Consider the following 22,295-nt stretch of genomic DNA (forward strand, 5'->3'; position numbering starts at 1 on the left):
ATCCCCTTTAGTGAAATTTAGGGCCAAGGTTCAGGGGAGGATCCTCAAGTGACTCTGCCCAGGCACCCCAGTGTCTGCTGATATTTCTCTTGCTCTAGCTTCATTACCTCCTACCCATGACCACGTCCAAGTCCCTGCCACGAGACAGTTCTGGGCAGTGTCTTTTGTGTGTGCCTCTTGCTTTGCCTTGAAGAACCCGAATCCACATCCTGGAAGGAAATGGGCCTCAGCTCCAAACCCTGGGTCCCCTCCAGCTCTCCTGTGCATAGAATCATTTTTCTTCTATGAAAGTTTCATTCCCCAGAGATCTGTGTTGATTGAATCTGAATTTAAAAAGAGGAGGGACTACTTATTACTTTACTGCCCACCCTGACAGCATATTCTCCTGCCTAGATCCTGCTGGTAATTTGTGTGTGTGTGTGTATTTGTGTGTGTGTGTGTGCGTGTATGTGTTAAAGTATGCATAGCATAGCATTTACCATTTTAACCCATTGTTAATCCTTTTTAAAGGAACTTTGTATCTATACTTCTTTAATTAAGTGAGGTGACCTTTCTCTAAAGAGGTTGAAATGAAGTGGGTGGGAATAAATGGTATTCAAAGACCTTGTAGATCACATCAGAGCATAACCAGGACAAGGAGGGAGACTCCATAATACATGGGCAGGGCTGAAGGTCAGGGCTAAGCCAAACCAGGCTCCCCTGAAGGAACCAAGAGCTCTGAGCTCCTGGCACTTACCTCCTGGCCTTTATACTCAGATTTCCCCAGACCAAAGCTGCTGAACTCAAGCAGCTGTTCCATCTCCCAAACAAGGAGTCCTGGTTCCAGGTTTCTGGTGAGTGTTTCATGATTTTCTTTCCTGGGGAGACATAAATGTCTATACACCCCAGCTAGAGAAGTCCACTGACATACCAACATCCAACTTGGTAAACAGAGCCTCTACTGAGATCCCAAGGGTAAGTCCCAGGTAGCTGCACCGCTAACGCATCCCATCCCAGTACATTGTTTCCTTGTAGACTGGCAATTGGAATCTTGGGGTGGGGTGGCACTGGGAAGGTATGATGAGCATCATACCTACTTTCTCCCTCCATGAGAGCGTTACTAGACTCCCTTCGCTCCTGTGGGTCTTAAGATCATCACAGATGCTCTGAGAGGGTGGTGCTCATGCCCAAGCTGGAGTAAGCAGCTTCACTCCGGTAGGAGAGAATGAGGATCTGGAAATTGATCTGGAAGATGTACAGCCTAACTATGAAGAACAGGATGCTAGATCTTTAAAATACACTGACTGGCTGAGGAGGTGGCTCAGCAGGTAAAGTGCTTGCTACACAGGCATGAGATCCTGAGTTTGCATCTCCAGCACCCACATGAATGACAGGCAGGCCTGTAATGCCATTACTGGGGAGGTGGAAAGGAACAACTCCCAGCAAAATCTGGCTCCCTAAACTAGTCAAATTGGTGAGCTGTAGGTTTAGCCAAAGACCCTTCCTCAATGTATAAGGTGAAAAGTGGTTACCAATATCAACTTTCAGCCTCCACATGTGTATGCACTCATAGGTGCCCACACACGTACACGATACATGGAAAACATACACACAAAAATAAGTAAGTAAAAGTAATCCCCCTGGCCCCAGACTTTACATTTCTTTCAAGTATCCACCATAGAACTGAAAACTAATATGTGAAAGACCTGAGCATGGTCATGCATGGCTGTAATTCAAGTACTTGGTAGGGGAAGGCATGAGCATCCGAAGTTCAAGGCCATTCTTAACTGCACAGTGAGTTTGAGACCAGCATGGGCTACATGGCACCTGTCTCAAAAGAAAAAAGAAGAAAAGAAAGGAAAAGAAAAGAAAAGAAAGAAGGGGGCCGGGCGGTGGTGGCGCACGCCTTTAATCCCAGCACTTGGGAGGCAGAGGCAGGCGGATCTCTGTGAGTTCGAGACCAGCCTGGTCTACAAGAGCTAGTTCCAGGACAGGCTCCAAAACCACAGAGAAACCCTGTCTTGAAAAAACCAAAAAAAAAAAAAAGAAAGAAAAGAAAAGAAAGAAGGGAACTAGAGAAATGGCTCAGTGGTTAAGAGCAGTGGCTGCTCTTCCAGAGGACCAAGGTCTGGTTCCCAGCACCCAAACAGCTGCTCACAATCCTCTGTTATTCTAGTTTCAGGGGATCTGTTGTCTTCTTCTGGCCTCTCTGGGAACCAGGCATACATGTGGTACACAGACACTCATGCAGGTAAAATATCCATACATATAATTTTAAGTTTAAAAAAAGAAAAGAAGGAAGAGAAGAGAAGGGAAAGTGTGGCAGACGAGAAGACTCAGTGGGTAAAGGTGCTTGTGCATGAACCCTGTGACCTGACTTTCATCCTCAGAACCCACGTGAAAAGAGAGAAGCAATTCCACAAAGTTGTCTTCTGACTTCCGTGTATGTGCAATCACACATCACACACACACACACTTGTTTTAATGTTAACATAGGAACTGCCACACAAGCTTCAATAACTTCCAGGTCAGCCTGCTTAGTTCTCCCAGCCCTAGTCTGAAGGCAAAGGATACGCTTTGTGAGGTTGCCCTCCTGGCTCTGCCATCTCCATGGTTCCTGTAGCTGGTGTTCTGACACAAACAAGGACCTAATGGGCATAAGTGTTGTGATTAGCTACCAGGCAATACTGGTGATTCCCTTAGGCCTCCCCAAACTGCAGTGTGACAGACCTGTCCCTCCTTTTTCCCCCCACTAGTAGCCTCAGGAATATTTTGTCTGGAAGGTGATCCTTTGAAAGAAGATTCCCCAGAGAGAAGAGGAAAATGAGAGCTGAAGCTCTAGGAAGATGATGGATAGGTTTGGTGGCCTGGAATTCCCTGGCACACAGTGTGAAATAAAATATTAAAAAGCAACCATATTCTCACTCATGATTAGGAGCATTGTAAATTGGAACAATCCTTTGGGAAAATGATTTGTAATATATATATATATATATATATATATATATATATATATATATATAATCTTAAAAACATTCGTGCTTTTGACTTTATAATTTTACTTTATTTATGAAATGCTTCCAAATGCATCATTTGCAACAGTGAAAAATTACAAACATCCTGAATGTCAGCCCAAAGGATTACAAAGTTATTGTCCCTCTCCCTGTGGATACTTATGCAGCCATTTAATAGAGAGCAACAAAAGCAGTTCTAGAGTATGGAGAACTGTGTTGCAGTACTAATCTGTGTGTGCTGTATGTGTACACATTGTGTGCATGTGTGCATGATCCAGCATGTGGGTGCTGGAGGTTGATGTTAGGTGTCTTCTGTCACTCATTACCATATTTTTTGAGACAGGGTCCACTCTCACTGAACCTGGAGCTCACTGTTTGACCAGAAAACCCCCAGAACCCCTCTTGCCTTCCCAGGACTCAGTTACAGGATGTGCCACATGCCTTGCTTTTCATATGTGTACTGGGAACCCAACCTTAGGTCCTCATACCTGCACAGCAAGAACTTCACCCACGGACCAGCTCTCCAGCCCTCTGATACCAATTGTTTAAAATACCAAATAGGCCAAGTGTAGCAATACATGCCAGTAATCCCAGCATGCTGTAGGAAGACATAGGTGAATCATGGGTTTGAGGCCAGCCTGGGCTACAGCTCAGGCTAGTCTAAGCTACATAGCAATAGCCTGTCTCAATAAATGAATAGCCAAAATAAAATAAAATACAGAATAGGCCTGGCACAGTGTTGCTGCTGGAAACTGAGGTAGAAGCCTGAGTTTAGTGCCAGCCTGTCTCAATAAAACAATAGTAACAACGGCAATCAGAATAGAACATATCATGTGCTTTTCTTTTTAGGTTTTTTAAAATGTGTATTGTATGGCCATGCTTGTGCCTATACAGGCTGGAAGAGGGTGTTGGATCCACAGGAGCTGGAGTTACAGACATTAGTGAGCCACCAATGAATGTGGGTGCTGGGAACCAAACTCTGGTCTCCTGCAAGAACAGCAAACATGCTTAACCACTGAGCAATCCAGCCCGTCTTGTTTTCCTTTAAATGTGTTATGCATGTGTGTTAGTTTGTGCTTTTTGGTTATAGAAACAAGATTTAACTGAAGTTGGTTTACCCAGAACAAAAGACCAGTCTACAAAGACAGTAGAATTTCTTTAGGGCTTTTCTTTTCCTCCTTCTATTTGCAGTATTGGGAGTTGAACCCAGGATTTTGAGCCTGCTAAGTGCTCTACCACAAAGCAATACCCTTCACCCCAACACTATGGCTCTGCAGTGAAGTGCTCAAGGGTAAGGCAGCTGTGGATCCAGAGCCTGGCCTGGGAGCCCCTTCCGTCTCCCCTTCACACGGGCTCTTCTGTGTGTCCTTGTCCACAGGTATTCTCGGTTAATCCCACTTCACAGTTCTCGAGGAAACTGGCTGGCTCTGTCTGATCCAAGCATATATCCAGAGAGGTGGGATTACACAGAAGCAGCCTATCCTGCGCCCTCTTCCAGCTTGAAGAGAAGAGGAAGCTCCAGAGAGCTACCAGCTGTAGTGTACACAAGACACCAGTATGCTGGATTGGTAATAGATATTGCCTCAAAGTGGTGGGATAAGCGCAGCTTTTAAAAACTAAGCATTGGGGCCTAGAGAGATGGCTCAGTGATTAAAAGCACTGGCTACTCTTCCAGAGGACCAGGTTTGATTCCCAGAACCCACATGGTGACTCAGCAACTGTCTATAACTCCCATCCTAGGGAATCCAATGCTTTCTTCTGGCTTCTGCAGACATCAGGTACAAATGTGGTTCGCTGACTCAGGTACAGACCAAACATCCATGCCCACAAAAGGAAAGAAGGAAGGAAGGACAGAAGGAAGGAAGGAAGAGTTTAAATGCACATTGATTACTTTATAGGAGGAAACTGCTTTGGACTTGCTGCCACTTTCCCACAGGTGCATTAGGCTTGGGTCAGCAGCACTCTTCTCCATTTTGATGCTCCAAATGACAGATACCATAAATGCTAAGTCCTGAGCCTACAAGATGGCTCAGCTGGGACAGGTACTTGCTGGTACCAAGCTGGATGATCTGAGTTCAATCCCTGGGACCCATAAGGAAGGAACTGACTCCTGCAAGCCATCCTTTGACCTGAGCATGCCAGCACAGACACACACACACTGTGTGTGTGATATTTTAAAATATTTCTTAAAGACACCAAGGTTTACTGGTGCTTGTGTTTGGTAGTGGACTAGGCAGTTGAAAGAGACAGTGTGTATAGTGGCACATGCCTGAAGTCTCAGTACTTGGAAGGCTGAAGCAGGGTGATTATTATGTATTTGAAACCAGGTTGGGATACACAACAATACCAAGAAATACCAAGTTAGAACTACCCAGGTTTTTTTGAGAACCTGTCTCAAAAATATAAAATTAAGCCGGGCGGTGGTGGCGCACGCCTTTAATCCCAGCACTCGGAGGCAGAGGCAGGCGGATCTCTGTGAGTTCGAGACCAGCCTGGTCTACAAGAGCTAATTCCAGGACAGGCTCCAAAACCACAGAGAAACCCTGTCTCAAAAAACCAATTTTATATATATATAAAATTAAATTAAAAGCTGGGCATAATCCCCATACTCAGAAGGATCTCTGTGAGTTTGAGGCCAGTCTCGTTTACAGAGATAGTTCCAGGTCAGGCTCCAAAGCTACACAGAGAAACCCTGTCTCAAAAACAAAACAAAAAAGCCCACTTCTTACTTCCATGACCAACATGAGTTCCTAGATCTCAGATCTAACATGAGAATCCTTTGTTAGTGCCTGTGAGCTTGCATGTGTGCATGAATGTATGCGTGTCCTTACCCCCAGGTGCTCTGCACATGTGTAGAGTATGGACTTCCATCTGCACTCCCCTGCCAGTGTGTAACCCACAATAGAAGAGAGTGGACAATGTATTAATTTTGTTTGAATTGAGTGTTTTATTAGAGGAAAAACTCAGGAGTCTGGAGACTTAAATTAGTAAGAGAAGCCTCCCTGAGCTAGGGACTCTCTGCCCTCACCCCTTCTGTTCCCCTCATCTTTGTAAGAGCCAAACATGAGAAATCATTTTCCTTGTGTTTCCCTGGTTTCTCCTCCAGCTCCTCCTCAGAGACCGTAACCCACGAAAAGTCTTTCCCTATAAATGGGATCCCTAAAGTCCTTCCTATGTCCCAGAAAGAAAGATAGAAGCCCCAGCCAGTTGCTTAGCTCTGGAGGGGAGATAGGAGACAAAACAAGAGAAGGCGTCTCCCTAGCGGTGGACACCCAGTGAAGCTAATGTGTTTTTGCTAGCTCTCCCACCTAATATATCTTAATATTTCTAATTCTACCCACCACCAAGGGTTGTCTGAGTGGCAGGTGTGTAGACCTGAACAAGAGTGCTAAAGCCACAGGTGACTGTTGAACTGCTCTCTGGACAAATCATGACAATCACTGAGCTGGTCATCTCCCATCAACACACCTACTTGCCAGAGAGTGACCTGAACTGGGGCCTCCCCTGATTTTCTATTTTTTATCAGCATTATCTTTGCTGACCCCAACGTCTTGATAGTTTGTCTTTCTTCCTTTCTGATGTCACCCAGAGATACATGACTCTATTCCAGAGGTGGCCATTTAGCATTCCTAACTCAGCACCTCCTTCTCCAGCTCCCTCTGACACTGGAGGAAAATTCATTATGTGCTGTGAAGAACGGTCAGACGATGTTGCTGTGTGCATCTTACTTCACTCTTCATTCGAAGTCCATTTCAGTTCCCTTCTTCCTGAGAACTGCTGCTTGGAAATGAAGACAGAGGTTACGTTCCCCCGCGGGGAAAATGAAATTGAATACTTCCTCTACCTGAACCATCCACGCTCAGTTCACAAAACAAAAGCAGCATTGTTCAGCACCTCGGAGAGCGCCTTTCATCCCCCCAGGCTGGATTACACGCTCAAAGGTGAAGTGTCAGCAGACCGTTCCTTCTGACCAGCCACCAGCATCCTCTTGGTGCTCGCCTCTTCCTGTTCCCAGCCAGGCCTTTGGAATGAACTTCCTCAACTTTCCACTGACCTTTCTGACCCAATTATCTGCAACCCCCCCATGTCAGCACTTCCTTGACCTTTCTGAAAGAGCTTCTCTCTTCTGGTCTGGCTTTGTCTACTCCAGACTCCTCACTATGCCCCCCCATTACAACCTCTTTTTAGATACCCAACTCTTTCTTTTTAGTGTAGGACAGTGGTCGTGTGTCCCCAGCCCTAGAGAAGTCCTACAACTTTGACGTTTCCTGCGGCTGTCATCCATTCCTGTCTCTTCCTTCTCCCATGCAGCTCCTTGAAATATCTTCTACCCACTACCTCCACTTCCCTGTTTCCTCCCTTGTAACATGATCTCTGCTCCTGTCCTTCAGCTGAAACTGTGTCCAGGGGTGCCAGGATATCCTTGTTTCTAAATTTTGTCTTTATCTTGTGGACCAAGCTTCTCTTTGGGGCACTTGAAACTTTACAGCTCCCCACTGTATTCCTGCCTCATCCCGCTGCTCCAACCCAGTCTCTTCCACATGTTCCTGAGGTTGTCTGCTCCTTGAGGCTTCAGCCTGGGTTCTTAGCTTTTCCATTTTGTCCGTTCTCTCTAGAAAGATTTATCCTCCCCTAAGCCTCAGTCATGACCAGCCTTTCTCCCCAGTTCCCAAACCCAAATCCTACTGACTAGTGATATGTTTCCCAAAAGATATACGCAAACACAATGTATCTCCAAATTAGCTAACCTGGTTTTCCCTGGCAGTGCCCTCCCTCCCCTGCATTTCTGAGTAATTAGTATTTTTTTCTACATACTCCAGACAGAAAACTAGAGGCGTATAGACACTCTCTCATACACACTGGGCTTCAGAGTATTGTTATGGCTTCTGCTTCTGCTGCCTTTCCTTTGCACAAATCATCTTTCCTCCAGTCTCATTCCCTGACTACATGTCTCCCACACTGCTGCTGGCAAGGAGGGTTCTTTATGTCAAGTATGTTCATTTCAAGTAAGCTCCTGTGCTTAGGTTTTGTTTTTCCCATTATCATCTAAGAAAAAAATCCAACTCAAGACCCACCTTCCACTGCGCTCTGAGCCTGCCGTCCTCACTTCTGCCCTCTAGGGTTCAGCTGTCGCAGAAGTGACTGCTCCTGGAAAGTGTCTTGCCAGCTGCAGGCTCTGAACTTCCGCAATTGTTCCTAAATGTTCTTCCCAGGAACTGCCAAGCTGGTATTTTGACGTCACTCCCATTTCACCCTTAGTCCTGTTCCTTGCCTGTTTGAGGCAAGGTCTCATTATGTAGTCCTGGTTGGCCTGGAATTCCCTGTGTAGACAAGACTGCCCTGGAGCTCATAGATATCCGCCTGCTCTGCCTCCATAGTGCTGGGGTTAAAGGTGTAGCCACCACACCCAAACCTTCTACTTTTTATGCTCATTTTACCTTGATTGGTAATTACCAGACACTTGAAGATGGGCCTATTTTCTGTTTATCTCTATGATGCTTGCAGAGTTGTTATGAATAGGAAGATATAGCTTGGTGAGAGAAGACAGAAGGCTCCCTACTCAGGCCTTCCCCAACCCTGTGGAGATGGTTCTTCCCACGGAGGGCTCCACATATAAGCCACATCTCAACCTGTGTGGTGCCAGAGCTTTGGCTGTGGGCTGCTGGACACTCCCAGAGCACACTGAGCTTCTACAGATAACATCTTTGTGTTAATGCAGATGCAGTGCTCAGCATTTACTGCAGTGAGTGGTAAATCCTCACATGCGTCTTGGATGTACATATTAATATCCATCTCAATTTAGAATTGAAGAAACAAAATCATACCACTAGTAAATGGCTGAGCTGGGATCTAAGCCCAGGGGCAGTGCCTCCAGAGTCTTGTTCTGTATGTGTGTGTGTGTGTGTGTGTGAGAGAGAGAGAGAGAGAGAGAGAGAGAGAGAGAGAGAGAGAACATATATGCTATAGTATTCATGTGGAAGTCAGAGGACAACTTTTGAGAAATGGTTCTCTCCTTCCACTGTGGGCTCCAGGATTTGAACTCAGATTGTCAGAATTTCTTGGCTAGCACTTTCCTGCTAAACCATCTCACTAGCCCCACAGCCTCTATCTTTTGCCACCGCAATCTCTGTCTCAGTCCGTGTGACAAAGGGTGGGATTGGGTGGGTCGTCTTCCCTTCATCAGATATCCCCTTGGCACTGAGAGTTCAGTCACAGCACCCAAGCCTTTTCCCAGTGGAGGAGAGGTAGAGCGTGAATATCCAGGAGACAGCCACAGCTACACTGTCTACTGGGTGCTTGTGAGTTTCAGGGGCTCATGAACCTGCACAAGAAATTACAGCACAGGTCTCTTGTGCTTTTTTTTCCCCATCCAGAGTTCTTCTGGAGCAGGCTGTAGATGATCATCCAGGACAGCACTCCTTCCTGCCACCTCCCCAGGCCCTTCCCTCTTGCCTATGAGCCTTGCAGACAGAGTCTCTTCCTTCGCGCCTATGAGCCTTGCAGACAGAGTCTCTTCCCTCTTGCCTATGAGCCTTGCAGACAGAGTCTCTTCCTTCATGCCTATGAGCCTTGCAGACAGAGTCTCTTCCTTCGTGCCCACTCTTGCTCGTCTCCATCTATCCAGCTCACCATAGGTCTCTTGGGGCGCAGTATACATTTTTATTTGCTGTGCTTCCCCAGCTGTGACCAGCCCAGGCAGCTGAGAGCCTTGAAGAGTTAGTACAGCCCCAGAGAGATGATGCACATGTGGAGGCTTGCATGCAGGCAGATGTGTGGCCGCACAGGAGGCGCAGCCTCCCAGAGGGCTGTCTTTGTTTCCCAGTCTCGGTCAGTCTCTCCTTAGCATCTTCCTTTTGAGCAAGGCCGTTGGTTCCCTCAGCTCCTCTGAGGGCCCAGGTGTCCTTTATTTGCTCATTTATTGTGGGGTGGGGAAAGAAGAAGGCATTGAATTCCTTGGATCTGCCTAGTGTGGATGCTAGCAGCTGAAGCAGGTCCTCTAGAACAGCTGTGCTCTTAATACTGAGCCATTGTTTCAGTTTTTGGTTTTGGTTTGGATATTTTGTTTTGTTTGTTTATTTTTTGAGACAAGGTTTCTGTGTGTCCCTGTCTGTTCTGAAACTTGCTCTGTAGATCAGGCTGCCTGGTCTCAACTCAGAAATCTGCCTGCCTCTGCCTCCTGAGTGCTGGAATTAAAGGAGCACACTACCATGTCCAGCTCATTTTTCCTTATTTTAAGAAACAAAGAATTGATAGAGGGTGGGGAGATGACTCATGGGCAAAATGTTTGCTGTGCCAGCGTATGTACCTGAGTTCAAACCCCGGCACCCATGTAAAAGCTGGACGTGACCGTGTGTTCCTGTAACCCCAGTGCTGGGGGAACAAAGTGGTGAAAACAGGCAGATCTCCGGGCTCACTGGCCAGCCAGTCTAGCCTAATTGTAGAACTCCAGATTCAGTGAGAAAGCGGTAGAAACAGCCACTCAGCATGGACCCTTCCACCTCTCTATGCACACAGGCATAAGTGAATGCACCCTCATAAACACATGTGCACAGATTGGTACCCAGGATCTCACTAGTGTTGTTTTCTGTACTTTCCATAAAGCATTTTAAAAGACTAGATTGGATTAAATCAATGAACTTTTAACGTTTTATTTTTATTTTATTTATTTAGTTATTTACATGTGGAAGTCAGAGAACAGCTTGCAAGAGTTGGTTCTTGCCTTCCACTATGTGGATTCCAGGGATTGTGAGCCTCACCTACTGAGCCATCTCTCAGGGCTCTAGTTAGTGGGTTTTTCTTAAGCAACAAAATGATTTTGCTAGCCCAAATTTTGCAGAAAGGTCAATATAGAAGTAAGTTCCCATGCCTTTCCTTGGTTAAAGGGAACCCAGGATCCTTCCATTCCTACATGTACACCCCTCTTACATTCCAGCCCCACCCAGAGCTAATGAAAATTGCTGGACCACACTTACTCTAAGGATGCTTCTGGCTCCTTCACTTCCTCTGACTGTGTTGATGTTGTGCTGGCCATTAGCCTATAGCCCGAGCTATTAATCTTCTCTGCAGACTTTGGAGGATTTGTTTGAATGGTTGTAGAGACATGGATTGCTGTTAGAGATGCATTTCCAGGTCTGTCTCTGCTGAGTGTTTATTAATAATCTTGTTAATCCCCACTCTAGTTCCCGGATCTAGCTAACGCCTGTCGGAAGTCCTTAGGGAGCATTTTAAATTCTCTCTGATTCTTGGAGCCAGACGCTTCCTTCTGCCTGAGTCTTCTCTACTACTGTTCATGAATATTTTACATTTAATCTCTACGCAGTGGTCATGGTGCACTGCCTGCATTTCTCAGAGAAGACACTCAAAGTCTCCAGCGTTTGATGGCACTGTGCCAGAGACCTTTGTAGTTGCCGCTTAAGTGGCCTTCTACCATGGGCAGTGACGGAGGCGCTGCTGGAGTAGGGGAGTTTGGCATGGAGCCTCTCAGCCCAGGGCTTTGATCCTAAGGCTTCACTCAAGATCAAATACTAGCAGGAACTGCCAGTGGGTCTTGAGAGCCATGATGGGGTCACCAACCAGAGTTGCTCAACAGCTCCCCAGTCCTCAGCCTAGGTTTTCTGCCTCACATAGTACCTCTGATACCTGCAACCTCAGAGAAGAAAATGATGCACCTCTCTGCGCTGGGGCACTATGCCTCAGCCTCAGTTGCCTATGGGTCCTCTAAAATCAACCTCGGGGAAAACACAGTGAGACCAAACACTCATGTGTCAGGTCGAGGAGGGAGGGTCAAGGAACAGGTACATGTTAAAAGGCCTCATTTAGAAGCCATCCGCATAACATGTCAATCCAGACTGCAGGAGGCATCAAGTTTCTTCAAGGAGAAAATGGAGTCAGAAGGGTGGGGCCCTGCTGAGAAGACAAAGAGGTGTGGATAGACACAGAAATGATCAGAAGCAAAAGACAGACCATGAGAGCACAGCATCCCGAGGAAGCCAGTTCCAATGGATGTGCGTGCTGTGTCGCTTCCTGACAAAGATTACAGAAAGGATGAAGGACTGTGACTAGGGAGCCTAGAAATGGGCCATATCTTCTCTGGCATGGTAACACCTGCAGGTTTACAGGGTTTTCCGTCTGAAAATCCCTCCCTCTGGATGTCTGGGGGGTGAGCTCACCCTACAGCCTAAGAGTAATGGCGGTGTCCAGCCATCAAGTCTCCTCTATGGGTAGCAACCGAGATAAGGGCCACTGCAGGCCAGCTTTTCCAAGGTGCAGTTTGAAAGGAGTGTCCCAAGGAGTTCTGCAGAGTGAGGAGGACGAGGATTGGGAAGGTTTGCCACCTGGAAGTTATCTGAGGTGCAAGCACTTCTGAAATGTGGGTGCTGCCACAGGGCTCCTATCACCCTCTCACCTCACCCATGGCTAAGGGGTGGAGACTGAGGCAGAGATCCAGGCTCTTCCCTTAGGGACTTGAAAGCCTCCGTGGCAGCTTAGCCCACCCAGGAACAGACGGGTCAAGATCTCCCTCCCAAACACCTAGACTCTTCCTTCACACAGTAGTAACAAGTCAGTGCTCATGCCCACTGCCCATTTTTATTTTATTTTCATGCGTATATGATCTGCTTGTGTGCACATACTCGTGTGTGTGAGAGTGGGTGTGCTCACGTCTTGGCATGCGTGCTAAGGTCAGAGGATCAGTCCTGGCATTCTACTGCCTGTCGTTTTCTCTGCTGCGCATACCAGGCCAGCTAGACTGTGAGCTCCTAGAGAGTCTCCTGTCTCTGCCTCCATCTCACTCTGTAGGAACCCTGGACTGCAGACACTCAGTGCTCCCAGCTTTTCCTGAGTTCTGGGGATTTGAACCCAGGTCCTCATGCTTGCACAGCAAACACTTCAGCCACTGAGCCACTTCTCCAGACCTCACTTCATTTTAAATGGGTCACCAGGAGCTACACAGATCCCTGGACCTGATTCTGGAGCCAGTCCTGGAGCCTTCTATCTGCTTTCTGTGTCTTCGGGGACAGAGCAGGCAGCATGGATCTGCTGCAGTTCTCAGACCTTAACTTGGCCACTCTAATCCCTGGCTAAAGATGGTAGCACCCAGATTGCATTGATCCTCCTGGTACTTAATTCAGAAACCCACAATCAGCCGAAGTGCGGAGAATAAGTGTCAGTGGCATGCCCAGCCACAAATGGAACCCTTTATCACAGCCCCACAATGTTCAAGGGCCATTGAGGAAGAGGGAACAGAAAGATTATAAGAGCCAAAAGTCAGGAAGAACCAGATCAAAACAGTGTCTTCCAGACCCGTGAAGTCACAGCAGCAGTGGTTACCTGCACAAGTCTGCACAGATCAAGCCCATCGATATTCTAGCGGGAGTGGAGAGGGCTCTTGATTCTGCACCCCTAACTGGGGTGTATAAGCTGCTTGTGGTTTCTGGGAAGGGGAGAAAGAGTCAATTTTCTTTTAAGACTGTGGCTGTTGGTGGGTCAACTGTGCTCCAGTGGACAGCCCCACACCCAGAAGTAGAAGGTCAGCACAAATTGAACTTCTGAGTTATTAAAAAAGAAAAGGAATGGGGCTGGAGAGACAGCTTAGAGGTTAAGAGTACTGGCTGCTCTTCCAGAGGTCCTGAGCTCAATTCCCAGCACCCACATGGTGACTCACAACCATCTAGAATGAGATCTGGTGCCCTCTTCGGGCCTGCAGGCATACATGCAGGCAGAACACTGTATGCATAATAAATAAATCTTTAAAAAGAAAGAAAGGAAGGAAGGAAGGAAGGAAAGAAAGAAGGAAGGAAGAAAGGTAGGTACCACAAAGTTGAGGGAAGGGTGAGGAGGTAAGGGAGGATCTGGCAGGAGTAGGGATGAATATGATCAAAATACATTGTATGAAGTTCTCAAAGAATAAAAACATTTTTACATTTATTTGATTTTACTTGTGTATTTTACCTACATGTATGTATATACACCACATGTGTGCCTCGTGCCACAGAGGTCAGAAGAGGAATCAGAAGGTTGTAAACCTCCATGTGGGTAAAATCAAATCCAGATCCTCTGCAAGAGCAAATGCTCTTACCCACTGAGCCACGTCTACAGGCCTGAGAATAAAAGCATTTTAAAATAAGAGTTGGTCGTCCCAAGAGAAGCTCATCTTTAGCTTCCTCTAAAATTGTGAATTTGACCATTATAAATCAGAAATTATTGAAAAATATTCATCTTTGTGTGTTCTAGAAAAATTACAACAAAACTCAGGTTGCCTATTGTAAAAAGAAACATCTCAAATCTAGGTGCAAGTACTTCTTAACCTGAATAAAATCTTTAATCTCCCCCACAGAAACAGAAGTTGGTCATCCACTTCTCTGTATATAGATGACATGAGACAGGATGGGTCTCATGCAAGAGGGACGGCACTTGGGAGAGATGTCAAGGCTAGCTAAGGACTCTGGGCAGCACAGGGTGTATCCAGACTTGGAGGCTAGTGAGATCTTGTGTAGGGCAATTGCAAAGGCTGCACACTCAAAATGGGTGATTGCCTACCTCAGCAGCAGCAGCCTGTCTTCTGCTTTTAGGGCAGCACAGGTGGCCACCTGCTGATGTGTCTTCTCATCCACCATCCGCAGCCAGCCCCCAGGGCACACTCCCTAGGGCTCATCTGGGAACTTCACAAGGATTTATTCCTTAGTCAGTGGCTCAACTCATGGGGTCTTGCCTGGATTGGTCAGTTGTCTGGATCCTGCAGAGAGGAAACAGACAAAGAAGAGCCCTCTCAGGGAAGACCTGCTCTGACCTAACCTACCCTTAAGCCAGAGGGACCTAGATGACCCTTTTCCTGAGAAATATGTTGAAAAGCCTGCGAGCCAGAGAGCCTGTAGGTGAACTTGTAGAGGAAGTCCTCTGGGTTTGGGGAAGGGTGGGCTTTCTGGTGCAGCTGTGTGTGGGGAGGACATACATCCTGGCTTTTTTACTAAGGTAGAAAATGAGTCTACCTCTCTCTCCCTGGAGACTGGCCTGCTGCTGAAACTCAGAGGGGAGCTGAGAAGGTTTGCTTCAGGGTTCAGGTCAATCCCACCCCCACCCCCCCAGATCACATGCTAATAGTTCCCTGTCTCTCTACTTTCTCTCCAGCAGGACCCAGCCGCCAGCTCTATCTCAGAGGGAGACTGTGACGCCCGGGAGGGTGAGTCAGTAGCCATGAATTACAAACCATCCCCGCTCCAAGTGAAGCTGGGTGAGTGTGTCTGGGGGAGGAGGGCGATGTGGGAAGTGAACAAGATGCTCTCGGGCTGGGTTTACAGCAAGGTGCTACAATTAAAGTATCTCAGGCTAGATGTTTCCAAGACTAAACCTCCAAGTAAGTCACTGGCACTCCCAGGCACCTTATGTCTTGCAAGACAAAGAAGACAGTGATGTTCGGCATGGTCCTGAAACTCCGGAGAGGGCTCTGAGGCTGGAGGCCCCAGGTGCTCAAGGGGCGGCTGCAGGTGTAAAGCATGGAACCCCAGGACAGGACGCAGGAGGGCCACCCAGGAGGAACCTGCCTCCCAAGATAGAGCTGCTGCTATGATTGAGGGACCTGGGTGGCTCCTGTCTGGGGAGATTGTCTTTTCTTAGTGAACCCCAGAACCCGCTCCTTCCCAGATATTTCATCACCTTTCTCTTAGGGTAGGTTCCACGTCCTACTTCTAAGTCACCCGGCTCCCACAGCATCCACAGCTCCCCTGGCTGCAGTTCTTACCCCTCTTTTCCGAACACTGCCCCTCCCCTTTCATAGACCAAAGTCTCACTGACCCAAGGCTACTACAGACAGCAGACTTCCACTGAAAATTTGACTTCCTGAAGAAAAATTATAGCCTGTCACACACGAAAGAGATGCCCACTGGATGCAGGGCATTGCTGCCCTCAATCCTCCATCCTTCCAGCCTTTCTCAGACCTCAGGCTCCAGCTGCCCCCAAAGCTTGGAATCTTCCTCAGTTAAGACTGAGCCTCTTATCTCTTCATCATGCTTCTGCCTCCACAGCAGCCAGGACTCCTTTCCACAGAGCCTATTCTTTTAGTCTATTCAAAGAAATACAACTAAAACAGACATTACTTCTTTGCTTTTAGACCACATCCAGGCCGATTTCTAAATAGAGCAGCAGTTCTCTCAGTGGAATTGCTTGTCTTCCTAGGGCGTTCTATTCAGAGTACAGCCAGTTTTGTTTACTGTTGTTTTATGCAACAGTAAAAGTATTTTAAGTGCATATAAGCTCTCTCTCTCTCCAGAGGCAACCATTGCAGGTTCTCAGAGCTTCATTTTGTACTTTAGCACAAATGGCATTGCGTTGTACACATTTTGTGAGCCGTGTTCCTTCCCACTACATAATGTCTCAGAGCCCCTATGGAGAATGACTTCGTTCTTTTAAATGGTTGCATAGTAGTCCGTAGTCTGAGCCTTGCTGGCTTATTGTCTTCATCTTTTTTCATGATTTCAAGCGAACTTAGCGTGCTTTTAAAATAGCGTCTTTTTTTCTTCACCATTATATTACCACCAAAGCTCATGAAAATTCACAACCTGTCTCACTTGCGATAAAGAAAATCAAGAACTTTATGGCAAATTGCACCCCCTAGAGGCTGGATGTGGTAATGGCGGTTACTGCCTGCTGGAGAGGTTGGAAAAATCCCATGTAGAGGAAGAGGCAAAGACAGTTTGGCCGGCAGTAGGGCATGAGAGCTCAGAGGTGTGGGACAGAGAACATTTAAAGTGAGTCGTGGGTGCTGTAATGGCCTCCCATCCTTATGCTCTTGCTTTGTTTTTGTTTTTTTTTTTACTTATATATTTTGTTTTTGTTTTTTTTTTTTACTTATATATTTTGTTTTTGTTTTTTTGTTTTGTTTTGCTTTTTATGGCGGGGTTTTTCTGTAGACCAGGCTGGTCTTGAACTCAGAGATTCGACTGACTCTGCCTCCTGAATATGCTGGGATTGAAGGCATGTGGCACCACTGCATGGCTGCTTTTTTTTTCTTTCTTTTTTTTTTTTTTTTTTTTGAGACAACTTTCCCCTATGTTTCTGTCATAGAACAAGCCCCTTTCCTAGATCTTGGCTTTACTTGACATGAGTAAGAAAGAGCGGTTGAGCCTTCCGAACCCAGGCAGCTCCTGATAGTAATAGTGGTCATGTAGCACTAGGTGGGTCACCGGATGCCCGGCCCCATAGGTGGGCATCTGGGAGAGCTTGCAGGCTATTTAGAGGCCAAATGGGCTCCTCCAGCCTCCTGCCCCTTCCCTGACTGACCCCTTTTTGCCCCTACCACTCTGAAACCCTCAGCGAACTCCTTTCTGTCTGCATTAATCTCAAATGCCTTAGTCCCACAGTCAAGGCTTGTGTGCTCTGAGGTTTTTTTGTTGTTTTGTTTTCTGCGATGGGGGTGTGTCTCTGTGAGGGCTGAGCTCACAGCCCTCGGAAGCCTTCCGTCCCTGTGCTAGGGTACTTGGTGCATAATTGGTGATTCTGGTGCTTGTTGAACGAAAATTACCTGAGTAAATGGTTACTTTCCCAACTTCACTGCTCTCGCTCCTCTCCCTCTAGTCCATCCACAGTTATGTTCACTTCTTGATTTGTTTTCCTACATGCTTTCCTTCTTTGGGGGGTGGGGGCTTGAAACAGGGTTTCTCTGTGTAGCCCTGGCTGTCCTGGAGCTCATTCTTTAGACCAGGCTGGCCTTGAACCCAGAGAACCATCTGCCTCTGCCTCTGCCTCTGGGTGCTGGGATTAAAGACATGCGCCATCACTGCCTGGGTCATTCTTTCCTTCTTGCTCCAGAAAGGCCTCCCTGGTGGCTCCAGCTGTCTGTGCACATCTCTCTAGCCTTTCCTGACACCAAGCACACGCTGGCTGCCTAACACAGGAACTGTGGTCCCAGAGCAGGACTCAGCTCCTCTCTTCACCCACCACTGTCAGCCTCAAGTTATGCAGGACCAAGTGCATGTCCGTAAGCATCAGGTGCCTGGAGGGCCACGGGCTCTCTGCCAGCTGGAAAGGAAAGGCCCAGAGCAGGCCACCGGCCAGGCAGCAAGGCCTGGTAGCCCTGGGGCAGGACACAGCTTCTTTCCCATATTCTCCTGCAGAGAAGCAGCGGGAGCTGGCCCGGAAGGGTTCCCTGAAGAATGGCAGCATGGGCAGCCCTGTCAACCAGCAACCCAAGAAGAACAATGTGATGGCCCGGACGAGGTAGGCATCCTTGCCCCACTGAGACCCTACCGGCCAGCACCTGGGCTCCAGTCTCCCCCTCCTCCAGGAATCCAAGGGGAGGGGGAGGAAAATGAGAGGACGGGACCCCATCAAATCCTCTGCCATGTTTGTATGCTCCAGCTGGCACTCCAACTCCCCAATTCTTTACCCAGGCTGGTCGTCCCTAATAAAGGCTACTCCTCGCTTGACCAGAGCCCTGATGAGAAGCCACTGGTAGCTCTTGACACAGACAGGTGTGTATGGGGCCTGGGGGCAGCTGGGCAAGCCTATGATCCTATGTGAGCACAGATGGGGTTGTACGGGCTACACCTGCCATTTTGCCAGAACTCTCCATGGGTGAAATTTCCCAAGGGGTGGGGTTTTGGAGGTTTGTTTGTTTGTTTGTTTGTTTGTTTGTTTTTGGACTGGGCATAGAGAGGTTAGAGTGAGAAGAACCCTGTTTCAGGGGAGCATCTGGCTAGCCAGAGACTTTGAGAAAAATCCAAACAGGATGATTTGAATCTAGGGAGAGAAAAGTTAAAACAAAACAAAAACAGAGGACGAGGAGGAAAGAAAGATTGGGAGCAGTTCTATCCTGAAGGATTTAATAAGCCACTTTATTTAAAGGTCATACTGGGAAACCTGTCTTTGCGAACATATATTTGCATAATAAGCATGGGTTATTTAAATCATACTGTTGGGGGACGGCGGGTATGGCAAAGATACCGAGAATTTTCTATTTAATTTTCCTGAATCACTTCCTCTCCTTTTTTCTCCACGGTCAGCGATGATGACTTCGACATGTCCAGATACTCTTCTTCTGGCTACTCCTCTGCGGAGGTGAGGCTCCACCCCTTGCCTCCACAGACAACGGGAGCCAGACAGCAAGGCTGGGGCTGTCTAGGGGCAGAAGGCACGCAGGTGGGGCCGAGCCATGTGGGGGACAGGGCTCCACTTAAGGCGGGGCCTGGACTCGGGGAGCTTGGGAAGAAATCACTACCCAGAATTGCAGTGAGCCCGGGGTTATTAAAGTGGAGCTGTAAAATAGAACAGGTGTGAAATGCATGCAACAACTTGCAGGAGTGGACCTGAAATCGGGCAAATCCCGAACAGGGCCAGCGTGGACGTGAGAAGTTGACCTTCGACTAATGGGGGGGGGAGGGGACTGCCTGTTGAAGCCCCGCACCTTAGGAAGACTTGCCTGGAGGAAATGAAACGCAAGTCACGCTGGAGTTTGAAATAAATCTAGGTTGAAAAGGGGCCGTCACGGTGGCCTCGGGGTGACAGTGGCGGCCCCAGCCCAGGGTTTTGCCCTTCCAACTGACTCGAACCTTTTCTACAGCAGATCAACCAAGATTTGAACATCCAGCTGCTGAAGGATGGCTACCGGTTAGACGAGATCCCCGACGACGAGGACCTAGATCTCATCCCCCCTAAGTCCGTGAACCCCACCTGCATGTGCTGCCAGGCCACTTCCTCCACCGCCTGCCACATTCAGTAGCGGGCGGGGTCGCCGCGGCGCACGGGGCGGGGCCGAGTAGGGCCAGGTGGGAAGTGACAGGGGCCGACCCCTACCTAGCTGGCCCACCGGCCCTCCTTACAGCCCCGAGCTCCTTACAGCCGCCAACCTCGTAACAGTCATTGCTTCCTCCTATGGTAGGACGTGTAACTCTGTGTGTTCATGGAGCCGGAGAAACCAAAACCGGGTCTGTCTCCAGCCCCGGGGCTGAGGAGGGGGGACGCTGTTTGCTCAGTTACTTGGGAGAGACCACACCCAAGCACCCTGCCACCTCTCCCCAGAGCTGCAGTCGGGGGCAGCACTAAAGGCCAGGAGGCCAACTGTAAGCAATCGGGTGAAGGGATCACAAGGCCAGGGGTTTGGCCCCATGCCAGCGAAGCCATGAATTTCCCAACCCCAGCCTGGAAAGGAAGGGAAGGGGTTGTAGAAGAAAAGGCCCCAAGCAATGGGGACAATTCTCAACACCTCAGAGCGCCTCTCCCCAAACCCGGTGCCAGTCCGTATACCTATTTGTGTTCCCCCTCATCTCCAGATGGGATGCCAGGCAGAGCTGTCCACTGCCTCCTCTCTTCCCTCCATCACATTTCCCTGCTTCATAAAGTGGGCCTTAGAGAGAGGCCAGGTTCGGGGATGGTATGACCTGTTCTCAAGCGCCACTAAGCAATGCATCTGTCTCTCTGCCCGTCTCCCCCCCCTCCCCCAGTCTTCTGGTTATTGGTTCCAGGCTGGAAGCAGGAGATAAGGCTGGCCTCCAGTGCCCTGTCCCCATTTCACGTTAGCCCAAGGTCAAGGAGGCTGTCTTCCAGAAAGGCTCTTCAAGAGCAAGCTTAGGAGAATACAATGCACCAAGTGGCTGTATGTATGTGGTAGTGTGTGTGTGTGTGTGTGTGTGTGTGTGTGTGTATGTATGTATGTTTGTGTATGTATGTGTGTGTGTGTGTGTGTATGTGTGTGTATGTGTTGGATGAACCTGTCTGTCCAGGTCAACCTGGCGGGTGTCTGTGGTGGGGAAATGGCTATGGTCTGTTTACTGTGTGAAAGGCAGCTCTGCTCGGGAATACTGTTGGCTGAGGGCATAGCCTGGCAATCAGAAGCCTGGGTTCTGGTCCCTCTCCCTGAGCTCTTAAGCAATTCCCAGGCTTCTCTAGGGCTTCAGTTCTCTCAACTGAAAAATAAAAATAGCTGACATTAGTGACAGAGTTTTTTCATATCTGAAGGAATTTCTGCAGAGAGCCATGAGATCTGTCTCTGAGGGTGTGTGCCTGTGTAGACATGGGAGCACATGCGAATGTGTGTGTGTGTGTGTGTGTGCGCGCGCATGCGCGCGCGTGCAGCTGTATGGGGTGTCGTGCATACTGTTGTTTCTGCTGCTCTGGCTGATCTGGGGAGGGAAAGCTGAGGATGTAACTCAGTGAGGAGGGGATGGTGGCTCTCTGCTGGCTGGGCAGTAATAGACCTGCCCTCGTGTGAAGACAACTGGAAACACAGACAGCCTCAGACTGCTAGGTCTATGCCCCACCAGCCTCCTCTCACCTAGCCAAAGTGGCCAAAGTGTAGCTTCTTCAGGCCTCCTGCTGACACCCCAGACAGCTGGTGTTTCCGCTATCATGGCTACTACGCTCACACACCACGCTCTGGGTGCCAGTCCTGGGAGGTGGGAGCTAGAGCGGACATGGTGAGAGGGAGGGGTGGGGCTGTTGGCTTAGGAAGGAGAGCACCTCTCCTACACCACACCACACGGGGGCTGCCACTCCAAAGTGTCAGAGTATAGCTCTCCAACCCCCACACCTCCTTCCCAGCTTACCTACCCTAGTGCAGAGATCCTAACTAGACAATGAGAAAATGCCAAAGGAGGCAAGTCAGAGAAAGTATGTGCCAGGCCACGAGGCCCATAGTGGCCCCCTCCCCCACCCTGGTTAGCATCCCCACCACCCATCCTCTGGGCCCCAGAACTAGAACTCCTACGACCCCACCCCAATGGGCTCTTTGGCTCGCCTTCTAGAACATGGGTACCTCCTCTTTTAGACTGCTGACTCTGCTGCCGACTAACTGTGGGATTCTGGCCCATTTGACGTCTGTGGCCCTGAGAGCCGGGGAAGCGCCCTCCCCACGGGACAGACTTGTTCATTAGCAGGCAAGGGCTTTAGACTGAGGTGGTTCATACACAGCGGGTAGGGATAGGAAGCTGGCAGCCAGCAGCTTCTGTGTCCAAGGAGAGTCCAAGGTGCCCTCCCTCACTGTCTGGAAGTTGAAGGGGAAGAGCCAGGGCCTTAGCTTGCCTCTGCTTCCCCACCCCTTGTAGATACTGCCTTAACACTCCCCCACCCTCGGCTGTGGCTGCCACCCAGCCAGGTTTCTCCGAGCTCACTAATTTATTTCCAAGAAGGTGTGTGGAAGACATGAGCCGTGTATAATATTTTTTTTAACATTTCCATCGCAGTATTGACCATCATCCTTGGTTGTGTATCGTGTAACACAAATAATGATATTAAAAGCATCAAACAAGCCAGACTGAGCTCCTTACCTGGGGTGTGGGCCGAGGAAGGGAGGAAACTGACCCCCTGGATGCACAT

General features: G+C 48.5%; 1 protein-coding gene across 8 annotated transcripts in view; it reads left to right on the forward strand.

The window, feature by feature from the left end:
• Fam219a (family with sequence similarity 219 member A) overlaps nt 1-22,231 on the forward strand; it is a 56,165-nt gene extending 33,934 nt beyond the window's left edge. The window contains exons 2-6 of one of the 8 annotated variants that reach the window (XM_041667406.1): nt 15,120-15,222; nt 18,101-18,203; nt 18,377-18,457; nt 18,989-19,043; nt 19,549-22,231. In XM_041667406.1, the coding sequence (XP_041523340.1) occupies nt 15,120-15,222; nt 18,101-18,203; nt 18,377-18,457; nt 18,989-19,043; nt 19,549-19,704 (498 nt within the window). In that variant the 3' untranslated portion in view covers nt 19,705-22,231. Of the gene's footprint in view, nt 1-15,119; nt 15,223-18,100; nt 18,204-18,376; nt 18,458-18,988; nt 19,044-19,545 lie in introns of all 8 variants that reach the window. The other 7 variants (XM_041667410.1, XM_041667407.1, XM_041667411.1 and 4 more) reach the window with 7 other exon arrangements.
• Nucleotides 22,232-22,295: the final 64 nt, after the last annotated feature.

This window comes from Microtus oregoni, unplaced genomic scaffold (genome assembly GCF_018167655.1).
Source record: "Microtus oregoni isolate MIOR12 unplaced genomic scaffold, Mior012 000017F_ref0000208, whole genome shotgun sequence".
NCBI classification, from domain to species: Eukaryota; Metazoa; Chordata; class Mammalia; order Rodentia; family Cricetidae; genus Microtus; species Microtus oregoni.